Source organism: Cervus canadensis, chromosome 2, assembly GCF_019320065.1.
Source record: "Cervus canadensis isolate Bull #8, Minnesota chromosome 2, ASM1932006v1, whole genome shotgun sequence".
Classification (NCBI taxonomy): Eukaryota; Metazoa; Chordata; class Mammalia; order Artiodactyla; family Cervidae; genus Cervus; species Cervus canadensis.
In genome coordinates, this window is record NC_057387.1 from 108,183,730 (window position 1) to 108,201,096 (window position 17,367).

Here is a 17,367-nt window from a genome sequence, read left to right on the forward strand (position 1 = left end):
TTTGGATTCAGGATGGGTTGAGAAGGCAGGAATAAGTGCAGATCTCCTCCCCAAACTTATTTGTGATTAAGCATAATAACATAAATGTAGAAAACAGACATGTGGACACCGGGGGTTGAGGAAGGTGAGAGTGGGGTGAATTGGGACCTGTCTGGTGGTCTCCCATCCCCATTCCATTTCTGTATTCCTTCCTGAGACTAAGAACTGTCTGGAGAGAGCATCGTTGGCTCACTGTTTCTCCGAATGTGGTGAGCCCTTCAAGGAGACAGGTACAGAATAACACGGCTCTTTTCTGACTTGTTTGCTTTCTCTAGTTGAAGCTCCTGTCCACTCGCTGGCCAGGTTGGTGGATTTGTTTTCATTAATTTATTTTTTTTATTGGGGTGTAATTGCTTTACAATGCTGTGTTGGTTTCTTAGTGAGCACACACACACTACCATGTGTAAAATAGAAAACTAGTGGAGAGCCTGCTACAAAGCTCAGGAAGCTAGTTCATGCTCTGTGATGACCTAGAGGGGTGGGGTGGGAGTGGGTGGGAGGGAGGTCCAAGAGGAGGGGACTTATGTGTGCATATGGCCGATTTACCCCGTTGTACAGCAGAAACCAGTACAACACTGCAAAGCAATTATTTGTTGGTCAGTCGCTCAGTCGTGTCTGACTCTTTGTGACCCCATGGACTGCAGCTCACCAGGCTTCCCTGTCCTTCACCATCTCCTGGAGCTTGTTCAAACTCATGTCCACTGAGTCCACTGATGCCATTCAACTATCTCATCCTCTGTCACCCTTTTCTCCTCCTGCCTTCAATCTTTCCCAGCATCAGGGTCTTTTCCAATGAGTTGGCTCTTTGTATCAGGTGGCCAAAGTATTGGAGTTTCAGCTTCAGCATCAGTCCTTCTAATGAATATTCAGGGTTGATTTCCTTTAGGATGGACTGGTTTGATCTCCCTGAAGTCCAAGGGACTCTCCAGAGTCTTCTTCAATTAAAATAGATAAATAAAGAGAAAGCAAATCCCCCAATCTGGCCAGCAAGTGGACAGGAGCTTCAACTAGGGAAAGCAAAGACAGCAGAAATGAGCCGTGTCCATCTGCACCTGCCTCTCTGCTGGGCTCACAGCAATCAGAGAAACAGTGAGCCATCGATGTTCTCTTCAGACAGTTCTTAGTCTCAGGAAGGAATAAAGACATGGGGGGGATGGGAGGTGGAGGACAGGAGCCTCCAGCCACTGTGCAGTGATGACAGAAGACAGGGAGCCAAGAGCTGTTTACTCCCTGGAGATCCTGGGGCATCTGGTCACCACCTGCCCTTCTGTCTCTCCTCCGGGATGGCTAATTCCTGAGCCACAGCATTCTGTGGTCATCGACTCCTCTCACGGTATTGATTTCCTTCCCACGTTTACTTTGCATTTGCCTCCAGTGATAGGAGAATCATGGGGTTTAAGCTCCACATGGCTCTTCTTTGGAGAAAAAATGCAAGATTTTTCAAATAACTTTTCAGAAAAGGTAGAATCCAAGCATCCCCGTTTAGTACTTTTTGGGCAATGCTTTCAAGTGATAGTAAAAGGTATGCTACCCAGTGATTACAGTTTTATAAAACCCATCACTTTTCATGAATGAAAAAGTACTTATTTATAGAACATTTGAAAAATACAGAAAAGCTCAACTAAGGGTAAGAGCAGATGAGCTTCAGATGGTAAAGAATCCACCTGCAATGCGGGAGATCTGGGTTCGATCTCTGGATTGGGAAGATCCCCTGGAGGAGGGCATGACAACCCTCTCCAGTATTCTTGCCTGGAGAACCCCCTTGGACAGAGGGGCCTGGTGGGCTGCAGCCCATGGGGTCACACAGAGGTGGACACAGCCGAGTGACCAAGCACTGCACAGCACATCTAGAGATAAATATTGATAGCCTATTGGTATTGATTCTGTTATTTTTAGGTGGGTGTATGATAATTTGATTGTTCTGTGCATACATATTCAAAATCTAATTTGCTCATTTAACTAATAACCTCCTGTAGAACATCTCTCGTCACCATAAATATATACTTTTATGATAATTTTTAGCTGTGGAATATTCTAGCCTGTGGATATACCATACTTCATTAAACCAATCCCTTGTTAAGCATGTATGATGGTTTCTTCTCTTTGGTTACTATGTCACACTATGATAAGCAGTTTTATATATTCATTTTTGAGTGCATCAGCGACTTTTTTTTCCTTTGAGTTCTTTCTAGAGGAGAAATTTCTAGATACAGTGTATGTACATGTTGAAGTCTTTTGATATGTCTGTTCCCATCCCTCCCTCGTTCCCTAAGGCTGTAACAGTTCACAGATTTTCCGCAGTGTATGGCAAACCTGTTTATTCGCCTCTTTGCCAACTCCTGGTACAGTTATTATTGTAGACCCTGCTGTTTCCAGTTTGGTTGTGAAACTGCCATGTTGTTGTCTCAGTCAACATTTCCTTGACTCTTAGAGAGGCTGGAGGTTTAATCATTGGCCTTTTTTGCTGTCTCGCCACCTGAGTTCAGGCATCTATCCTTTTCCAGTTGATTATTAAGTTCTCCTACTGGGCTTCCACATATGTTTAGTTTGAGGAAAAGACATTGAGAGTGACTTTGCTTGGAAAAATCCAGTTAAGAGAAATTCAGTTAGGAATTATTTTTTTAAAGTGAATGACCACCATTGAAAAAAAAATCTGGACTTGCTATCTGGGATCCGCTTCAATTCTGATCCGTGCATATTGGTTCTGCCTTTGACTCCCAATTAATTCTTTCTACATTTAGGAAAATCTTATAGCAGTTCCTAAACTCTAACATCTCGAAGAACAAATTTAAAACTAAACACTAAGTAAACTTATTCTGAGTGGACACCTGCATGAACATATGCACTTTTCTTTCCCCACGAATTCCTATGAAGGGTTGCTGTCCATTGCACTAGTCCTGGAAACACAAGTGACACGTTGATCTGCTCTTTTGTTTGCATGCCATCTGAAAAGCTAAGTCACTGTAAAAAGTGTTAGTCACTCAGTTCTGTCTGACTCTTTGCAACCCCGTGGACTGTAGCCCACGAGACTCCTCAGTCCATGGAATTCTCCAGGCAAGAATACTGGAGTGGGTTACCATTTCCTTCTCCAGGGGAACTTCCCAACCCAGGGATCGAAACGGGGTCTGAGGAATTGCAGGCAGACTCTTTACTGTCTGAGACATCAGGGGAGCCCTACTGTTAAAAAAAAAAAAAAGAACTAAAAATCTTGCTGGAACATTCCCCAGGCCAGTTTTGCAGCATACCTGGTTTAGGTGAGAGGAAAAGACTAGAAATAAGATTTTCCTTGAAGTCTACACCTAGACTGCATATTTCAAGAGGGTAGGAATGAAGTCCAGTGATGATTCTCCTTTCCTCCAAAGTTTCTACCCCAGTGTTAGGTTGAGAATAGACAATCCATCAGTAATTATCCAACTGGATAATCAGTGTAGCATTCTGATGTCATCAAAATGGAACATAGGAAATATGAGAACCAAATTGACTAGTGAAATGATTTTGTTAGGTCACAAAACGCATAGATGGGCTATGGATGGATCTCTGTTTGGAATGAAAAGTGCATTCCTATTTCATACAAGCCCCAATTCCTCATTGTTACCAAGAAATTCATTACTATTCCATCGCTCTGCTGCAGTCACTAGTGAGTAACAGTCAGATCAGCCTGTGCAGGACAGATCTAATTCCTTTGGTTCCAGAGTATGGCAAAATGCCTAGCAGGTGTTGATTTAGGAAGGAAAGGGGTAAGTGAAACAACTTGAATGTTTTTCTTTGTCTCATCATCCAAGGTTTCAGGAATGAAGACAACATGACTCTGGCATGGGAAGGTGTCATGAAAGAAAATTACCTTGTCAAGATCAACACAAAGGCCAGCGACCCTTCAGAGGAGTACGTCAGCATTCATTCCTGCTTTGCGAGGCTCCCCTCGTGTATGGAAGCTAGCAGATCACAGGCAGCTTATATGAACAAACTCTGTGTAAAGAAAATTTATACCAGAAAGTGGCAGCATAAGGCTCAGACAGCCAAAGGTGACAAACACAGAAGGGTGTGTCAGCCTGCTAGGAAGGGCAAAACCTCCGCACCTGCTATCTGATGGGCCTCCTGATTGCAGGGAAGAAAGAGGTGTTGATATCTGGGACCCACAAGGCAAGGCCATGGGACCAGGTGACCAGAGCATGGGTCCCTGTGCCATGCTGCAGAGGTGGATTCTGGGAAGATCCACAGATCATGGGCAGCAGTCATCACCTCACAGGGTCCACACATGTATCTCTGCGAGGAAGAGACAGAGAGATTAGAAGATGGCAAAGCCTTTTGGTTGGTCTGTCACAGACTGTTGTCCCTGAGAAGTCCTGAGCATCCTCTGTGAGGCACATGGGGTTGCTGTGAACATCCCAAAGAACTAGACACATCACTCATTCCATAGATGGTCCACGAAGAATGTGGGATGCAGGGCCTCCAGGAGCATGCCCTTTGAACTTAAAGTGGGGTTAACAGGGTTAGTCAAATGTAATTCTGAGAGCTCCAAGCACACCTCAGAATTCAGTCTAAGAAAGAGCGAACATAAGAACAACTACTCCCTTTGTTAGACTTAACACAACTCTCGGGAGCTCGGGACGTGAGGCGTGCCTTTTCTCTTCGAGCAACAAGGCAGAGGCCTCTATTCTCCTCCGTCCCTGGACTCAGAGGTCTTAGTTTTGGAAGGAAGGAATGGACCTTATGTGTCATCTTCCACCCCCCACCCACATCAACAAAGGCTGCATCAATTTGCTGTCCTTCCAACTGGGACAAGAGTGCAGTTCTGCTTTGGTTGGGTATTAGGAAGAAAGTAAGAATGATAAAAGCAGCTGATGTTAATTTAGTTGAAGATGAAAATGATCTGTATTTTGTTCTTTAAAATGGAGCCTAATAACCCCTTTTTTCTCTCTCTCTCTGTTCTCTCTCTTTTAAACATCTTTGAAGAATAAGGCATCGTTTTAGACAGCTGGATACAAAGGTAGGGTCCTGTTTATAGTTTGGGAAATATTTTTTAAACTCTATTATCTTTGAGCTTTCAGCTAGAGGCCAGAAATAAATGAAGTTAATTGTCTTGAAAAATGGATATGACCCTGTTCTGTGTTCAGTTGTCTTCATTCACTGCGTAAAGTCTGACTGCTGGAACAAAATTGTTTCTCAGATGTTCCTAGCCCACATGGGAATAGTCCTGAGTCCCATTTCTACAGCGTCTGAAATTTCTCCTGCTTCTGTCTAACCCAGGACCCCATTTCTCTTTTCCTCTCAAGAGAAAGATGCTTGCAATGACAAGGAACACCAGGCAGGCTCAGAAAAGCAGCTTGGGAGCATGGGAGCCTCTTTGCCAGTCTTTATTGCCACTCTAATTTGTCACCTACTGAATTTGAATTACAAATTCACAAATACACACGTAAATGTCAAGCCTAGAGAGAGAGTTGGCCACCTCCACCCTGAGCTGGGCAGCTGGAAATTATGATTTGGTTCAGGAGAAGTGACAATTGATTCATAAATACGGGCTCCCTGTTAGGCTCTGAGGAGGAGGTGGTATCACTCTTATCGTGGTGTTCTGAGGATGGGCCCTGGGTGTTGCAGTCACATGACACATTCGCTGCTCCCCCCTTGCCACCCCCAAGATGTGCCGTTTCACTGCTGACAGTACCCCATCAGGAGTGGCAGGGTTTCTAGTACCCAGATCCCCTCCTATAAGAGAGTCTCAAAAACATTGAATAAATGAACCAGAAGTGCTCTCTTCAGAGCTCTAACTGATGATTTATCCAGCCCACAATTCCTTGCATATGTATTTCTGTACTAGTTATCAGCAGCATGTAAAACATCAGAGGCCATGTGTCCATGGGTCTCCCTTCCTGTGGTCTGGTCCCATGCAGGATACTGAACTGATGCCTAGAACCTTCCTACCTGTACCTCCTGCCCCCATAGCTTGTCTCTTCCTTCATCTCCTTCCCTCCCCTGGAGCCGCCTGCTCCATACATTGGTGTCAACCACTCAGGATGACGAGTGTAGAATGTTTCTGTCACAATCAGCTTTAGTTCCCTACACTTCAGGGACTTCAAACAACTATCTTATTTCCCTCTCGCTTTCCTGGATCAGGAGTTTGGGAAGGGACCAGCTGGGCAGTTCTTCTGCTTCTTGTGGTCTCAACTGGAACTAAGGCCAGGACCTGGCACCTTGGTGCTCCTCCTCATTGCTTTTGTCCCCACATGACCTCTGATCCACATGGCTTGTGCATCTCGGGTCAGTTCCCTTTGTTCCATAGGGGCTGGCTTCCAAGACTGAGGAAGTGCTCCCCAAGGTGGGACCTGGACCTGGCATGACATTGAGTAAAGAAGCCCCAGACCGACTGAGATCTAGCTGGGAGAGGAGTAAACTCCACCCGTCCATGCTCTACCCCTCGAGGTGGGAGTGACGCGTAGACATGGAGAGACGTGACAGCTATCTTTGGAACCACACCATCACACAAGAGGATACCCTGTTTCAGCTGCTCTCCTTCTGATGTACTATTGCTGGTTTTTAATTGAGTGACTAGGAAGACCCCTAGTATGTTAAGGCTGTATATTGTCACCCTGCTTATTTAACTTCTATGCAGAGTACATTATGAGAAATGCCAGGCTGGAGGAAGCACAAGCTGGAATCAAGATTGCCGGGAGACAGCAATCCCACTTCTGGGCATACACACCGAGGAAATCAGATCTGAAAGAGACACGTGCACCCCAATGTTCATCGCAGCACTGTTTATAATAACCAGGACATGGAAGCAACCTAGATGCCCATCAGCAGACGAATGGATAAGAAAGCTGTGGTACTTATACACCATGGAATATTACTCAGCCATTAAAAAGAATTCATTTGAATCAGTTCTAATGAGATCGATGAAACTGGAGCCCATTATACAGAGTGAAGTAAGCCAGAAAGATAAAGAACAGTACAGCATACTAACACATATATATGGAATTTAGAAAGATGGTAATGATAACCCTATATGCAAAACAGAAAAAGCGACACAGATGTACGGAACAGACTTTTGGACTCTGTGGGAGAAGGTGAGGGTGGGATGTTTCGAGAGAACAGCATCGAAACATGTATATTATCTATGGTGAAACAGATCACCAGCCCAGGTTGGCTGCATGAGACAAGTGCTCAGGCCTGGTGCACTGGGAAGACCCAGAGGGATCGGGTAGAGAGGGAGGTGGGAGGGGGGATCGGGATGGGGAATACATGTAACTCCATGGCTGACTCATGTCAATGTATGACAAAACCCACTCACTACAATATTGTAAAGTAATTAGCCTCCAACTAATAAAAATAAATGAAAAAGAAAAAAGATTGCCGGGAGAAATATCAATAACCTCAGGTATGCAGATGACACCACTCTTATGGCAGAAAGTGAAGAGGATCTAAAGAGCCTCTTCATGAAGGTGAAAGAAGAGAGTGAAAAAGCTGGCTTAAAACTCAACATTCAGAAAACTAAGATCATGGCATCCAGTTCCATCACTTTATGGCAAATAGATGGGGAAACAATGGAAACAGTGACAGCTTTTATTTTCTTGGGCTCCAAAATCACTCCAGATGGTGAAGCAGTCATGAAATTAAAAGACACTTGCCCCTCAGAAGAAAAGCTATGACAAACCTAGACAGCATATTAAAAAGCAGAGACATTACTTTGCCAACAAAGGTTCGTCTAGACAAAGATATGGTTTTTCCAGTAGTCATGTATGGATGTGAGAAATGGACCATAAAGAAGGCTGAGGGCCAAAGAATTGATGCTTTTGAATTGTGGTGTTGGAGAAAACTCTTGAGAGTCCCTTGGACTGCAAGGAGATCCAACCAATCCATCCTAAAGGAAATCAATCCCGAATATTCATTGTAAGGACTGATGTTGAAGCTGAAGCTCCAATACCTTGGCCACCTGATGTGAAGAGCTGACTCATTGGAAAAGTCCCTGATGCTGAGAAAGATCGAAGGTGGGAGGAGAAGGGAATGACAGAGGATGAGATGGTTGGATGGCATCACTGACTCAATGGACATGAGTTTGAGCAAACTCCGAGAGATGGTGACGGACAGGGAGGCCTGGTGTGCTGTGGTATGTGGGATCGCAAAGAGTCGGAGACGACTGAGCCTCTGAACAAGGAAGACACCATTGGGCTAAGTGCCATCAAAGCAGACATGGCCCCCAAATTTCATGAATGGACCCTTTGTTGAATGTTTTGGGTATGGGAGCATTTTCAAGCCAAATTACGTAGGATTAAGTAGGAATAACACTTTGCAGTATCAGGCGTGTTTTCCAGATTGCCTGAGTCTACATTATCAGGGGACAAGGTCAGCAGCTGTGAAGACCCTAAGTTCAGAGAGGCGTGGAATGTTCCAGACTAGAGAGGGACAGCTTGAACGAGGGGGAACCCCGAGTGGGAAGAAGGGGGAAGCTGTGTCGTCCTGTGAGGGAACTTGTTGGCCTCTTTAGGGGTGGGGTTTATTCCCCCCCCAAACCTCTGGGGACACTTCCTTCAAAGAGCCCTCTCAGCAGTCAGAGTGGCCACATCAGAGGGGTTTAGACAGTTTGGCTTGGGAATAGAGGCACTAGGGGTGTGTCCAGATGTGTGGGTCAGTGTGCAGAGAAAACAGGCTATTTTTGGTTCTGTTGTTCTACTTGTTGGTCCACTTCAGGTGGCTTTGAAGGGAGTCAGTGGAAAGTGGACTTGGGGTTGAGCTCAACCTTCTGTGTACCTTGCTGGGGTGCACTCAGAGCCTGGGCAGGATGGCAACACGGGGATGGAGCCGAGTGTGACTGAGGTCAGAGGTCAGCCGGACATCCAGGCACTGGACCAGCTGAACTGCCTCCCAGGGTTCAGGGAGGTCTCCTAGTCCATGAGCTTCTGGGAGGGCTGGGGAGGGTTGTGGGGGGTGGTGGGCCTGTGCAGTGGGGGCTGTGGGGGCTGCTGAGGGGTCCCAGATGGTGGCAGTCACAGTTGGGGGCTGTCCACACATACGTGTGAGTCTGGGGTCTGTGGGGCCTTCAGGGGAGGACCTTGGGTCCAGGCCCCTTGGCATCTCCCTGGCTGTGGAGCTCAGCCTCTTTGTGGGTTCCTACAAGAAGCCCCCCACCTGCTGCATTTTGCAGGTTTCAGTAGAATTTAGGCAGAGCCCTGGGAAGCCATAGACCACACAACACAGAGCCCTCAGCCTGCACCCAAGGATTTCACTGGCTCTCTCCCCTCTTTCAGTCCTGCCGCTGCCCTCTCTCCTTTTTATCTCCTCCCCCATCCTCTGCGCCTTCTCCTCTCAACAACAAAAGTTTCTCCTTTGTATCCAAAGAGAATTTTAGGGCTGGCCACTTGTTTCTTTGAGCAAGCTCTTGATGTCTTAAACCATACTAAACAGTGTATTAAAGTCCTTTTACTGCAACAAATACAGAGATTTCCCCAAACCCTCCAGTGGAAAAAAAAAAAAAATTCTCCAACTCATTCTTACACCAGAATACAAAGTCATTCCTTGACCTTAAGTCTGTAAGTAGGAATCTTACTATGCCTTTATTTTAGGCAGCCCTTACGGTTTCTTTTTGTCCTTTTCTAAGAACACTTAAATGATGAGGTTAATGCTGGAAAGAAACCATAGTTAAACTGAGAGTTTTCCTTGAATGAGTGATTTAGCAAGTTGGAAGCCAACTGTACAGAGATTGCGTTATGTCTATAGCTTTTACCAGGTTAACAATATGGCTTGTAATTTGAAGTGATCTTTATCATCTTCATGTATCTTGTGTAAAAACTTGTGAAATATGCATGTATTGAAAATATTGCCTTTTGCCTAAATTTGTTTTGCTATTTATACTGTGTTTTTGGTGAAGGGAGACACTTTATTTGCAAAAACTTGATTAGTATTATATTATTTTCATTAGTGTTATGCTTTTATCAAAGCAAAGCTTTATTGATATCTTATCATTTATTGGTATTAGTTACATATAACATTATGATTTATATGTGTAAATTATATATGAGTAAATTATATATGTGTATATTATATATATGTATATATATAGGTTATATATTATTTCTGTGTTGTTAAAAATCTATCATTTCTATGTGGGAATCAGTAGTGATTAAGATTTGTGCTTCCCTGATGACTCAGCGGTAAAGAATCTGCCTGTAATTCAGGAGACACAAGTTCGATCCCTGGGTTGGGAAGATCCCCTGGAGAAGGGAATGGCAACCCACTCCAGCATTCTTGCCTGGAGAATCCCACAGACAGAGAAAGAAGCCTGGTGGGCTACAGGCCATGGGGTCGCAAAGGAGTTGGGCGTGACTTAGCGACTCAACAGCAGTAGCAAAAACTAATCCTAATTGGTGCTCATGCTTATTTGCTAGTGATTTGATTTCAGAAAGTCTGTAGTGAACAAGCTCTGAAATATCACCTGTCTGATATTCTGCCGTACTCCAGGCATGGGCCAAACTTCTTATTTCATGTATAGTTAATCTATTTCATGGAAAAGCCTTAGAGTCATGATTTAAAATTTAAGTTGGAAAATTGATCTTAAGACCAGTTCTGTTTTTCCCCTTTCTAAGCTTAATGACCTCAAAGGTATTCTGAAAGAGATTGCTAATAAAATCAAATAAAACTGCATGGACTCTGATGGAGAAAAATTTAATTCTAGCAAGGTAAGTCATTTTAATAGCTCTCTTCTTTTTTTTGCTCTGAAATTTACATATTTTGAGACTAATTCAAGATCATGATATTTTCTCAGTTATTTTATTTTCACATGTGATCAGATTTGCAAAATAACGATGGTGTAAAAAAAATCAAACAATCAAGGGATATAGAAAGAATATAGGTGGAAACCCACCTCCCATAACTCCCCCTCATGCCCCCAGTGCAAGACTGTTCCCTGGTCCAAGATGAGCACTAGTAGCATCTTTTTGAATCGTTTTTTTCAAAACTTGCAAATTATATAGCTATTTTGACATTAATTGAATCAAGGTCAGACTATTCTAAGACTTGGCAATTTTTTCTTACTCAATGCTAGATCATGAGGGTCTTTACAGATCTGTGCTTCAAATATGTACCTCATTCTTATGATGCATCATTGATGATTTTTGCTGTTAGGGGATACACAAAGTGTGGGTCTTTTGGTTGGTTTGTTTTATTTTCTCTCAACAAATGAATGTTGATCACATCTTACTACCAAAAATGTTTTAGTAAAGATTTTAAGACTTTGGGGGCTTCCCTGATAGTTCAGACAGTAAAGAATCTCCCTGCAATGTTGGGAGACCCCTGGGTCAGGAAGATGCCCTGGAGAAGGGAATGGCTACCCATTCCCGGATTCTTCCCTGGAGAATTCCATAGATAGAGGAGCCTGGCAGGTTACAGTCCATGGGATCACAGAGTTGACTGAGCCACTAATGCTTTCTTTCACTTTCAAAGTTTTTAGCAATAGCTCATTCACACAATAAAAATGTAATTCAGTTAACTGGCAAAATTGAGCCCAAGGCTTTGTACCATGATCTGAGCATTTACTTTAATTAAGTTTTCTCATTACCTGTCCAAATGCTGAAACCAAATGTTAAAAATGTTGTTAGGGAGTTGTAGAGCTAGGAGGAAACAGCTATGAGCATTCCATTTGATTAGAATTTTTTTAAGGAAGTGAATTGCATGGAATGGAAACACAGTTAAGGCTCCCTCCCACCTTCCTTCTTTCCCTTTGTGTTTACTGAGCACCTTCTAAGTGCTAAGGCTCAGACCCTGATTTCTACCTTTGCATAAATCCTCTCACAGCAGAATTTCTATTCACAGAGTGGCTGTGTTATAGGGATAACTGTATTTGGTTTATCTGGTCACTCAACACTTTTCCTTGGATCCTGACAATTACATATCATATTCTAAGCCCTCTATCCTGGAAGATTTTGTAAGGGCAAGATTGGCACATATTTTATTTGTATATTTATTTTGTGTGAAGACAGGCATAGCCCCACAAGTTGCTCAAGAAAACAAACCTTGAATATTTAGGAAGAATGCATTTCAACTCTTCCATCATGGTGTTTCATGAACACAATATTATACTTTACAATAAATTATAATTTGAGTTTTGAAGCATTTGTTATTTTGTTTATGAGCTGAGTCATAGAAAAAACAATTAGGAAGTGATGAAACAATTTAAAACGATTTAAAAACCCATAGAGGTGTAGTAATCAGAGAAGATGTACTCATCCACCTCTTAAAGATCTAATCTCATCTCTCTTTTTTTTCCAAGAGTGTTGACTATGAGGAAAATGAGCACAGAGACTGGTTTCTTAGCAACCTTCTCTTTGCTTAGACTTAATTTTTTTTTAATGTAAGGAGAGTTAATTCACTGGTGAATGAAGATGAATTGGGGGAAAGACATCACTTCATGTCCACGTGGGCATCTGTGAGCCTGGGGATGAGAAGAGCGTGAGAACACGGAGGCCCGAGATAGTCTTAACTACAGATATCTTTAGAAACAATGTGCTTGGCACGTCCAGTTTGTTGGTATACTTTTTACTTCGGGTAGAAGATCCATTTTCTTTTTTTGATGTCGTCTGTCTGGCATGTCCTTAAGAAGTTCGCTGAAAATGTAATTTTATAGACAACCACCTACATGCTGCTAAAATATATATTTTTTGATTTTTTTAATTTTAGTATAGCTGCTGTCAAATATTATATGTTATAAGTGTACAGTATAGTGATTTGCAATTTTAAAGGTTAATTCTTTAGAAGTTAACTCTATTTATATACTTATTATTATAAAATGTTGGCTGTATTTCCCGTGTTGTATCATTTACCCGTGTAGGTTATTTTCTACCCATTAGTTTGTACCTCTTACTCCCCTCCCCATATCCTGCCCCTCTCTCCTACCTCTCCCCACTGGTACATGGTGCTGAAATATTATTATCGTAGTGTCTCTCTGATACTGCTTTCTCTAGAGAGGTGAGGATATCTTTCCTAGGAGTAGGGGCAAGGAAGTGAATGCCAACTCAAGTGGGTGTAAGCTGAACACCAGTGAAGGCAGGGCAGAAGGGACATCTGGGGACAAGTCCTTATCAATTTGCCCATCGGCGCTCTCCGTCTTGAATCAGCCTTTGACTCAATAACTTGGGATGAGATGTTTGGGTATAAATATTTCTTTCTCCCATGCTAAAATTGAAAAGAAGTAAGAACCAGGGTGAGAGAAAGCTATTTGTTTTCTCGTACCCTTACCCCTTCCCTGAGGATGGGTGGAGTGAAGGTGGGGTGGGAAGTACTTCCTTTGGGCACCAGAAATTGTTTGATCCCTCCATAATGATCCATCGGTTCTTGTATTGGCTGCACTTAAATTCTAGTTCATCTCTTCAGTACATTATTGCAGTTCTTAATGTTACTATCAACTCATCCTTGTGCAGAAATCATTCAGCAAATAGGGCACTTGGAAGCTTTCTGGGTCTTATCTTTGAGTTGAGTCTTAACTGTTCAACCACAGTCATTTTGTTCACATTGGCAAAGTGGTCAGAACTCACCTCTTTAAGGGAGAAAAATGGTCATGTAACCGCTTCAATACTGAAAGGCAATGTCTCAATGCCTGGTATTGCATTTAGGCCCTCTGTCAGTATGTTACTAGTGTGTTTTGAAGCAGACGGTGTCCTGAGAACAGAAGAGGGAGATGACTCTTAATGCAGTGCTCTTCCTTTGTCTTCACAGGTCGTATCAGACGTCTACATGGAGAAGATTCAAGGGATACTGCTGAGCAGTTGCATCTTGACAACAGCTGTATTCCTGACTAAGCGAGAATTGTTCAGGCCCCTGGGTGCACCACGATGGCTTTAATCATTCCAGTGTGCTCAGTCTGAGGATAAAATGTGTCTCTGATTTCACTCAAGAAGACGGATGTGAAGGAAGAACATTTCCTTCCCCATGCTTCCCCCCAGGCCGCCCTGTTGCTCTCTGCGTCTCCGTGGCTGGAGCCCTCTGTGGATGCTTCAAGCTGCCCGGAGTTCTCCCGTTTCCTTCTCTTGTCCTCCTTGGACCCATGCACATTAGGGAACATCTCTCCTAGGAACAGCAACCTGGTCCTGCTTTCTCTCCTGGATCCTTACTTTGTCTTCAACGGATTCTCTTTTGTTTCTTTTTTTTTTTGGTATTATGTGACTAATTATCTGTCATAGTGTTAAAAGTTTCTGCAGTCAGGTCAGATTCTAAGACATGCTACAGCTAGAGGACTCTGCTTTTTTTTTTTTCCAGGAGAAACTCTTTATCATTTTTCTCTCTGATCTTAATCATTAAAGCATAATCTTCCTGCATGTGCCCCCAGAACCCCACTTGATGGAAGTATCCCCTTCCTAGCAGTGTGAAAAGGCACCTGAAAATGAATTCCTCAGAGGCGCATCTGATTTTGTTTTCACTGAACGTTCCTCTTACTTATTATTTTCCCATTATAAATAATTCATGGATATGATAGGAAATTCATGGGTATTATAGAAAACATAGACTATGGGGAAAGTAGAAAATATAAACAGTCTCACTATCTGAAGATAATCACTGCTAACAAGTCAGGGTGTTTATCCAGATCTGTTTTTTTTTTTTTTTTCTATGCATGTTTTATGTCTCTTTTAAAATTTTATATAAAGTCAGCATACCACATATACAATTTTACATAAGCTTTTTCACTTAATATTTTATCCAAGATGTGTTCTTTATATACAGGGTCTTCTTAAACTTTACATTAACACTTGCATGCTATTCAGTCTCTAATGATTTCTGCTATGTTGGTCATTGAAGGTGGTTTCTTGTTGGCCAATGGGGTGAGCATCTATGTGCATGAATCTTTTTCCATAGTTGGGAAAATTTCCCATGGCTAGATTCCCAGGAATATGTACTTCTTATCAAACTATTTATAAGGTTTTTTTCAGAAATGTTTAGCAAATAGGAATTATTAGCTTGACATCAGTTCAGTTCAGTCACTCAGTTGTGTCCAACTCTTTGCGACCCCATGGACTGCAGCACACCAGGCCTCCCTGTCCATCACCAATTCCCAGAGTTTACTCAAACTCATGTCCATTGAGTCAGTGATGCCATCCAACCATCTCATCCTCTGTTGTCCCCTTCTCCTCCCGCCTTCAATATAAGTCTTATCAAAGCATTTACAAGGCTTTTTCAAAAATGTTTAGCAATTGGGAATTATTAACACAATACAGAACCTAGAACTCCTAAGATAAAATATTGCATCTAATCCTTAGTTTAGGAAGAAACCAGTAGACTTATTTCAGTAACATAGAGGGTGAGGGCATTGCTATAGAATTCAAGGTATTATCTTATTGAACACCTGTAGTCCCAGCTTTGTCTGGAAATGGTGTTATCTTTGGGCAAAAGAAGTAAATAAAGTTATTTAAACATCCGTGATTAGTTTTTCCACTTTGAATAGAATGTACTCAGTGGCTAAAGAAGAAAATCTTAGAAGGAAGCTATTAAATGATTATCTCATTAGAAAAATTACAAAAGCATGAACCAAAAAAATGTTTTTCTGTTTTGTCTGGGCAGTAGTTAAAATGACTCCTCACAACATTCAGGATGTTTGTAGGGAATGAACACAAATAAAAGATGTCTTTTTACCTAAACCTCTTTAATGACCTGACAAGGAATTTTAGTAGTGGGGATGATCAATGCATGGTTTTGGATTCTGAAAGGTGGAACAAAATTTACTTGACAAAAATTGTCGATGAATGGAATTTTCAAGTTTGCTCTGTTAGCAAGGGAATTTCATTTTTGTTTCACCATAGCAACTAGAAGAACTGCCTTTTCTGAATCCACCAAGAAGAGGCTTGTGTTATCGCCATAGTGACTGGAAAAAAACAAAGTATTTGGCCCTGTCCGTAAGACCACATAGAGAATGACAACCATCCTAACCTTTTATCCTCAATTCAAATGATGAATGTGAATAAAATCAGTAACTTGAAACTCTCCTAGAAGATAAAAATTTAGCATAACTCTTGGCTGATCTCCTTAAATGTGTTTTTTCCTATATTCACATTTTTACAGACTGTGCTTTTGTTAGTGTAAGAAATAGGCCATGTGCACATCAATATCGTGAGTAAAAGCAACTGTTCCATTGACGCTGATGACGGAGAACTTGAACAACGCTCGGAGTTCACTTGGAGGAGCCGCCCAGTGCTTCCAGCTCGGCTTGTCTGGCAGAGGTTTCTGCACGGTTCCTCTCCGTGATCTCTGTGTAGGACACTCCTTGTTTTAGGTGTAGCTCATGAAAACAGCACGCGTCTTGGCTGTACCTCTAATCAAAGGTGCTGTCTTTGTATGTGGTACTGAAAATGTCCTGTGTGTGTGTGCATGGCCGCTGTTAGCCTTGCGGCTTGGTTCAAATGACTGTGTTGAATTAAATGAGGAGGAAACTTCATGGGTTGCCTTTGTCATTCTTTTGAGAGTGAAAAAAAAAATACAATACCTCCCTCCAGATTTATTTCTATGGGGATTTGACTCGCAGAGTTACCTGAGCTGACTTTGATAAGCAGATAATTCGAGCATTCTGATCAGGTGCAAGCAAAGGCTGTCCCCCATGGTTCTGATTCTTGCCATCAGGGCCAGGTTTGGATCCATGGTCACCTTTTGGTGCCCCCAGTTGGGCTCCCGTCTGCACCCCTAGGGTCTCCAGCTTCTGTGACTTGGAGACACCCTGCTAGGTCACCACCCTTCAGATATGTGTGGTTATTTCTGAGCTTACAGGGTCTCCTGTGGGCTCAGGATCTGTCTTGGGGCCAAGGTAGTGCCTTATGTCCACAATCCCACATACTGATGGAGGCTGGGGCCCAGACTGAGGTACTCGGTTTCCATGCTGAAGGCAGAGTCCTCCAAAGCCACCTTGGTTCCAGACACAACTGGGGAAGTGTGTCTCCCTCCTGCCACCCCGCCCCCTTCGTGGTCCATGTGGAGGACTGAACTCGGAGGTTGCCATGGACACGGCCTCTGCCCACAGCCTCCACCTCAAAAAGAAAAGGCTTAGGAGTCAGGCCCTCCACTGAGTTGGGGCTGGATTTTGGACACAAACATCCCATTGCCTTTCCTGACCCACCCCAAGCTAGGCACATGTGGACTGGACAGGTCTTTATTCTCCTGAAGATGGAAAACATGAGGGACAAAACAGCCTTCAGTGGCCTGCCCTGTACATCCATCAGACCTCAGTGAATGTTTCTGAACCATAGTTTAGGATCAAGCTGGGGCTTTGGGACTCCATGGGCTCATTTATAGCCTCAAATTTTTAATCAGTGTTTTTCCCCTTGCAGAAGCCTTATTTGACTAGGAGCCATTTCCCTCATTTTTCTC

General features: G+C 42.9%; 1 protein-coding gene across 1 annotated transcript in view; it reads left to right on the forward strand.

The window, feature by feature from the left end:
• Nucleotides 1-16,444, forward strand: part of TRPM8 (transient receptor potential cation channel subfamily M member 8) — an 89,109-nt gene extending 72,665 nt beyond the window's left edge. Inside the window, exons 22-25 of the mRNA XM_043462048.1 lie at nucleotides 3,822-3,921; nucleotides 4,993-5,026; nucleotides 10,614-10,706; nucleotides 13,738-16,444. Of these exons, the coding sequence (XP_043317983.1) occupies nucleotides 3,822-3,921; nucleotides 4,993-5,026; nucleotides 10,614-10,664 (185 nt within the window). The 3' untranslated portion in view covers nucleotides 10,665-10,706; nucleotides 13,738-16,444. The remainder of the gene's footprint in view (nucleotides 1-3,821; nucleotides 3,922-4,992; nucleotides 5,027-10,613; nucleotides 10,707-13,737) is intronic.
• Nucleotides 16,445-17,367: the final 923 nt, after the last annotated feature.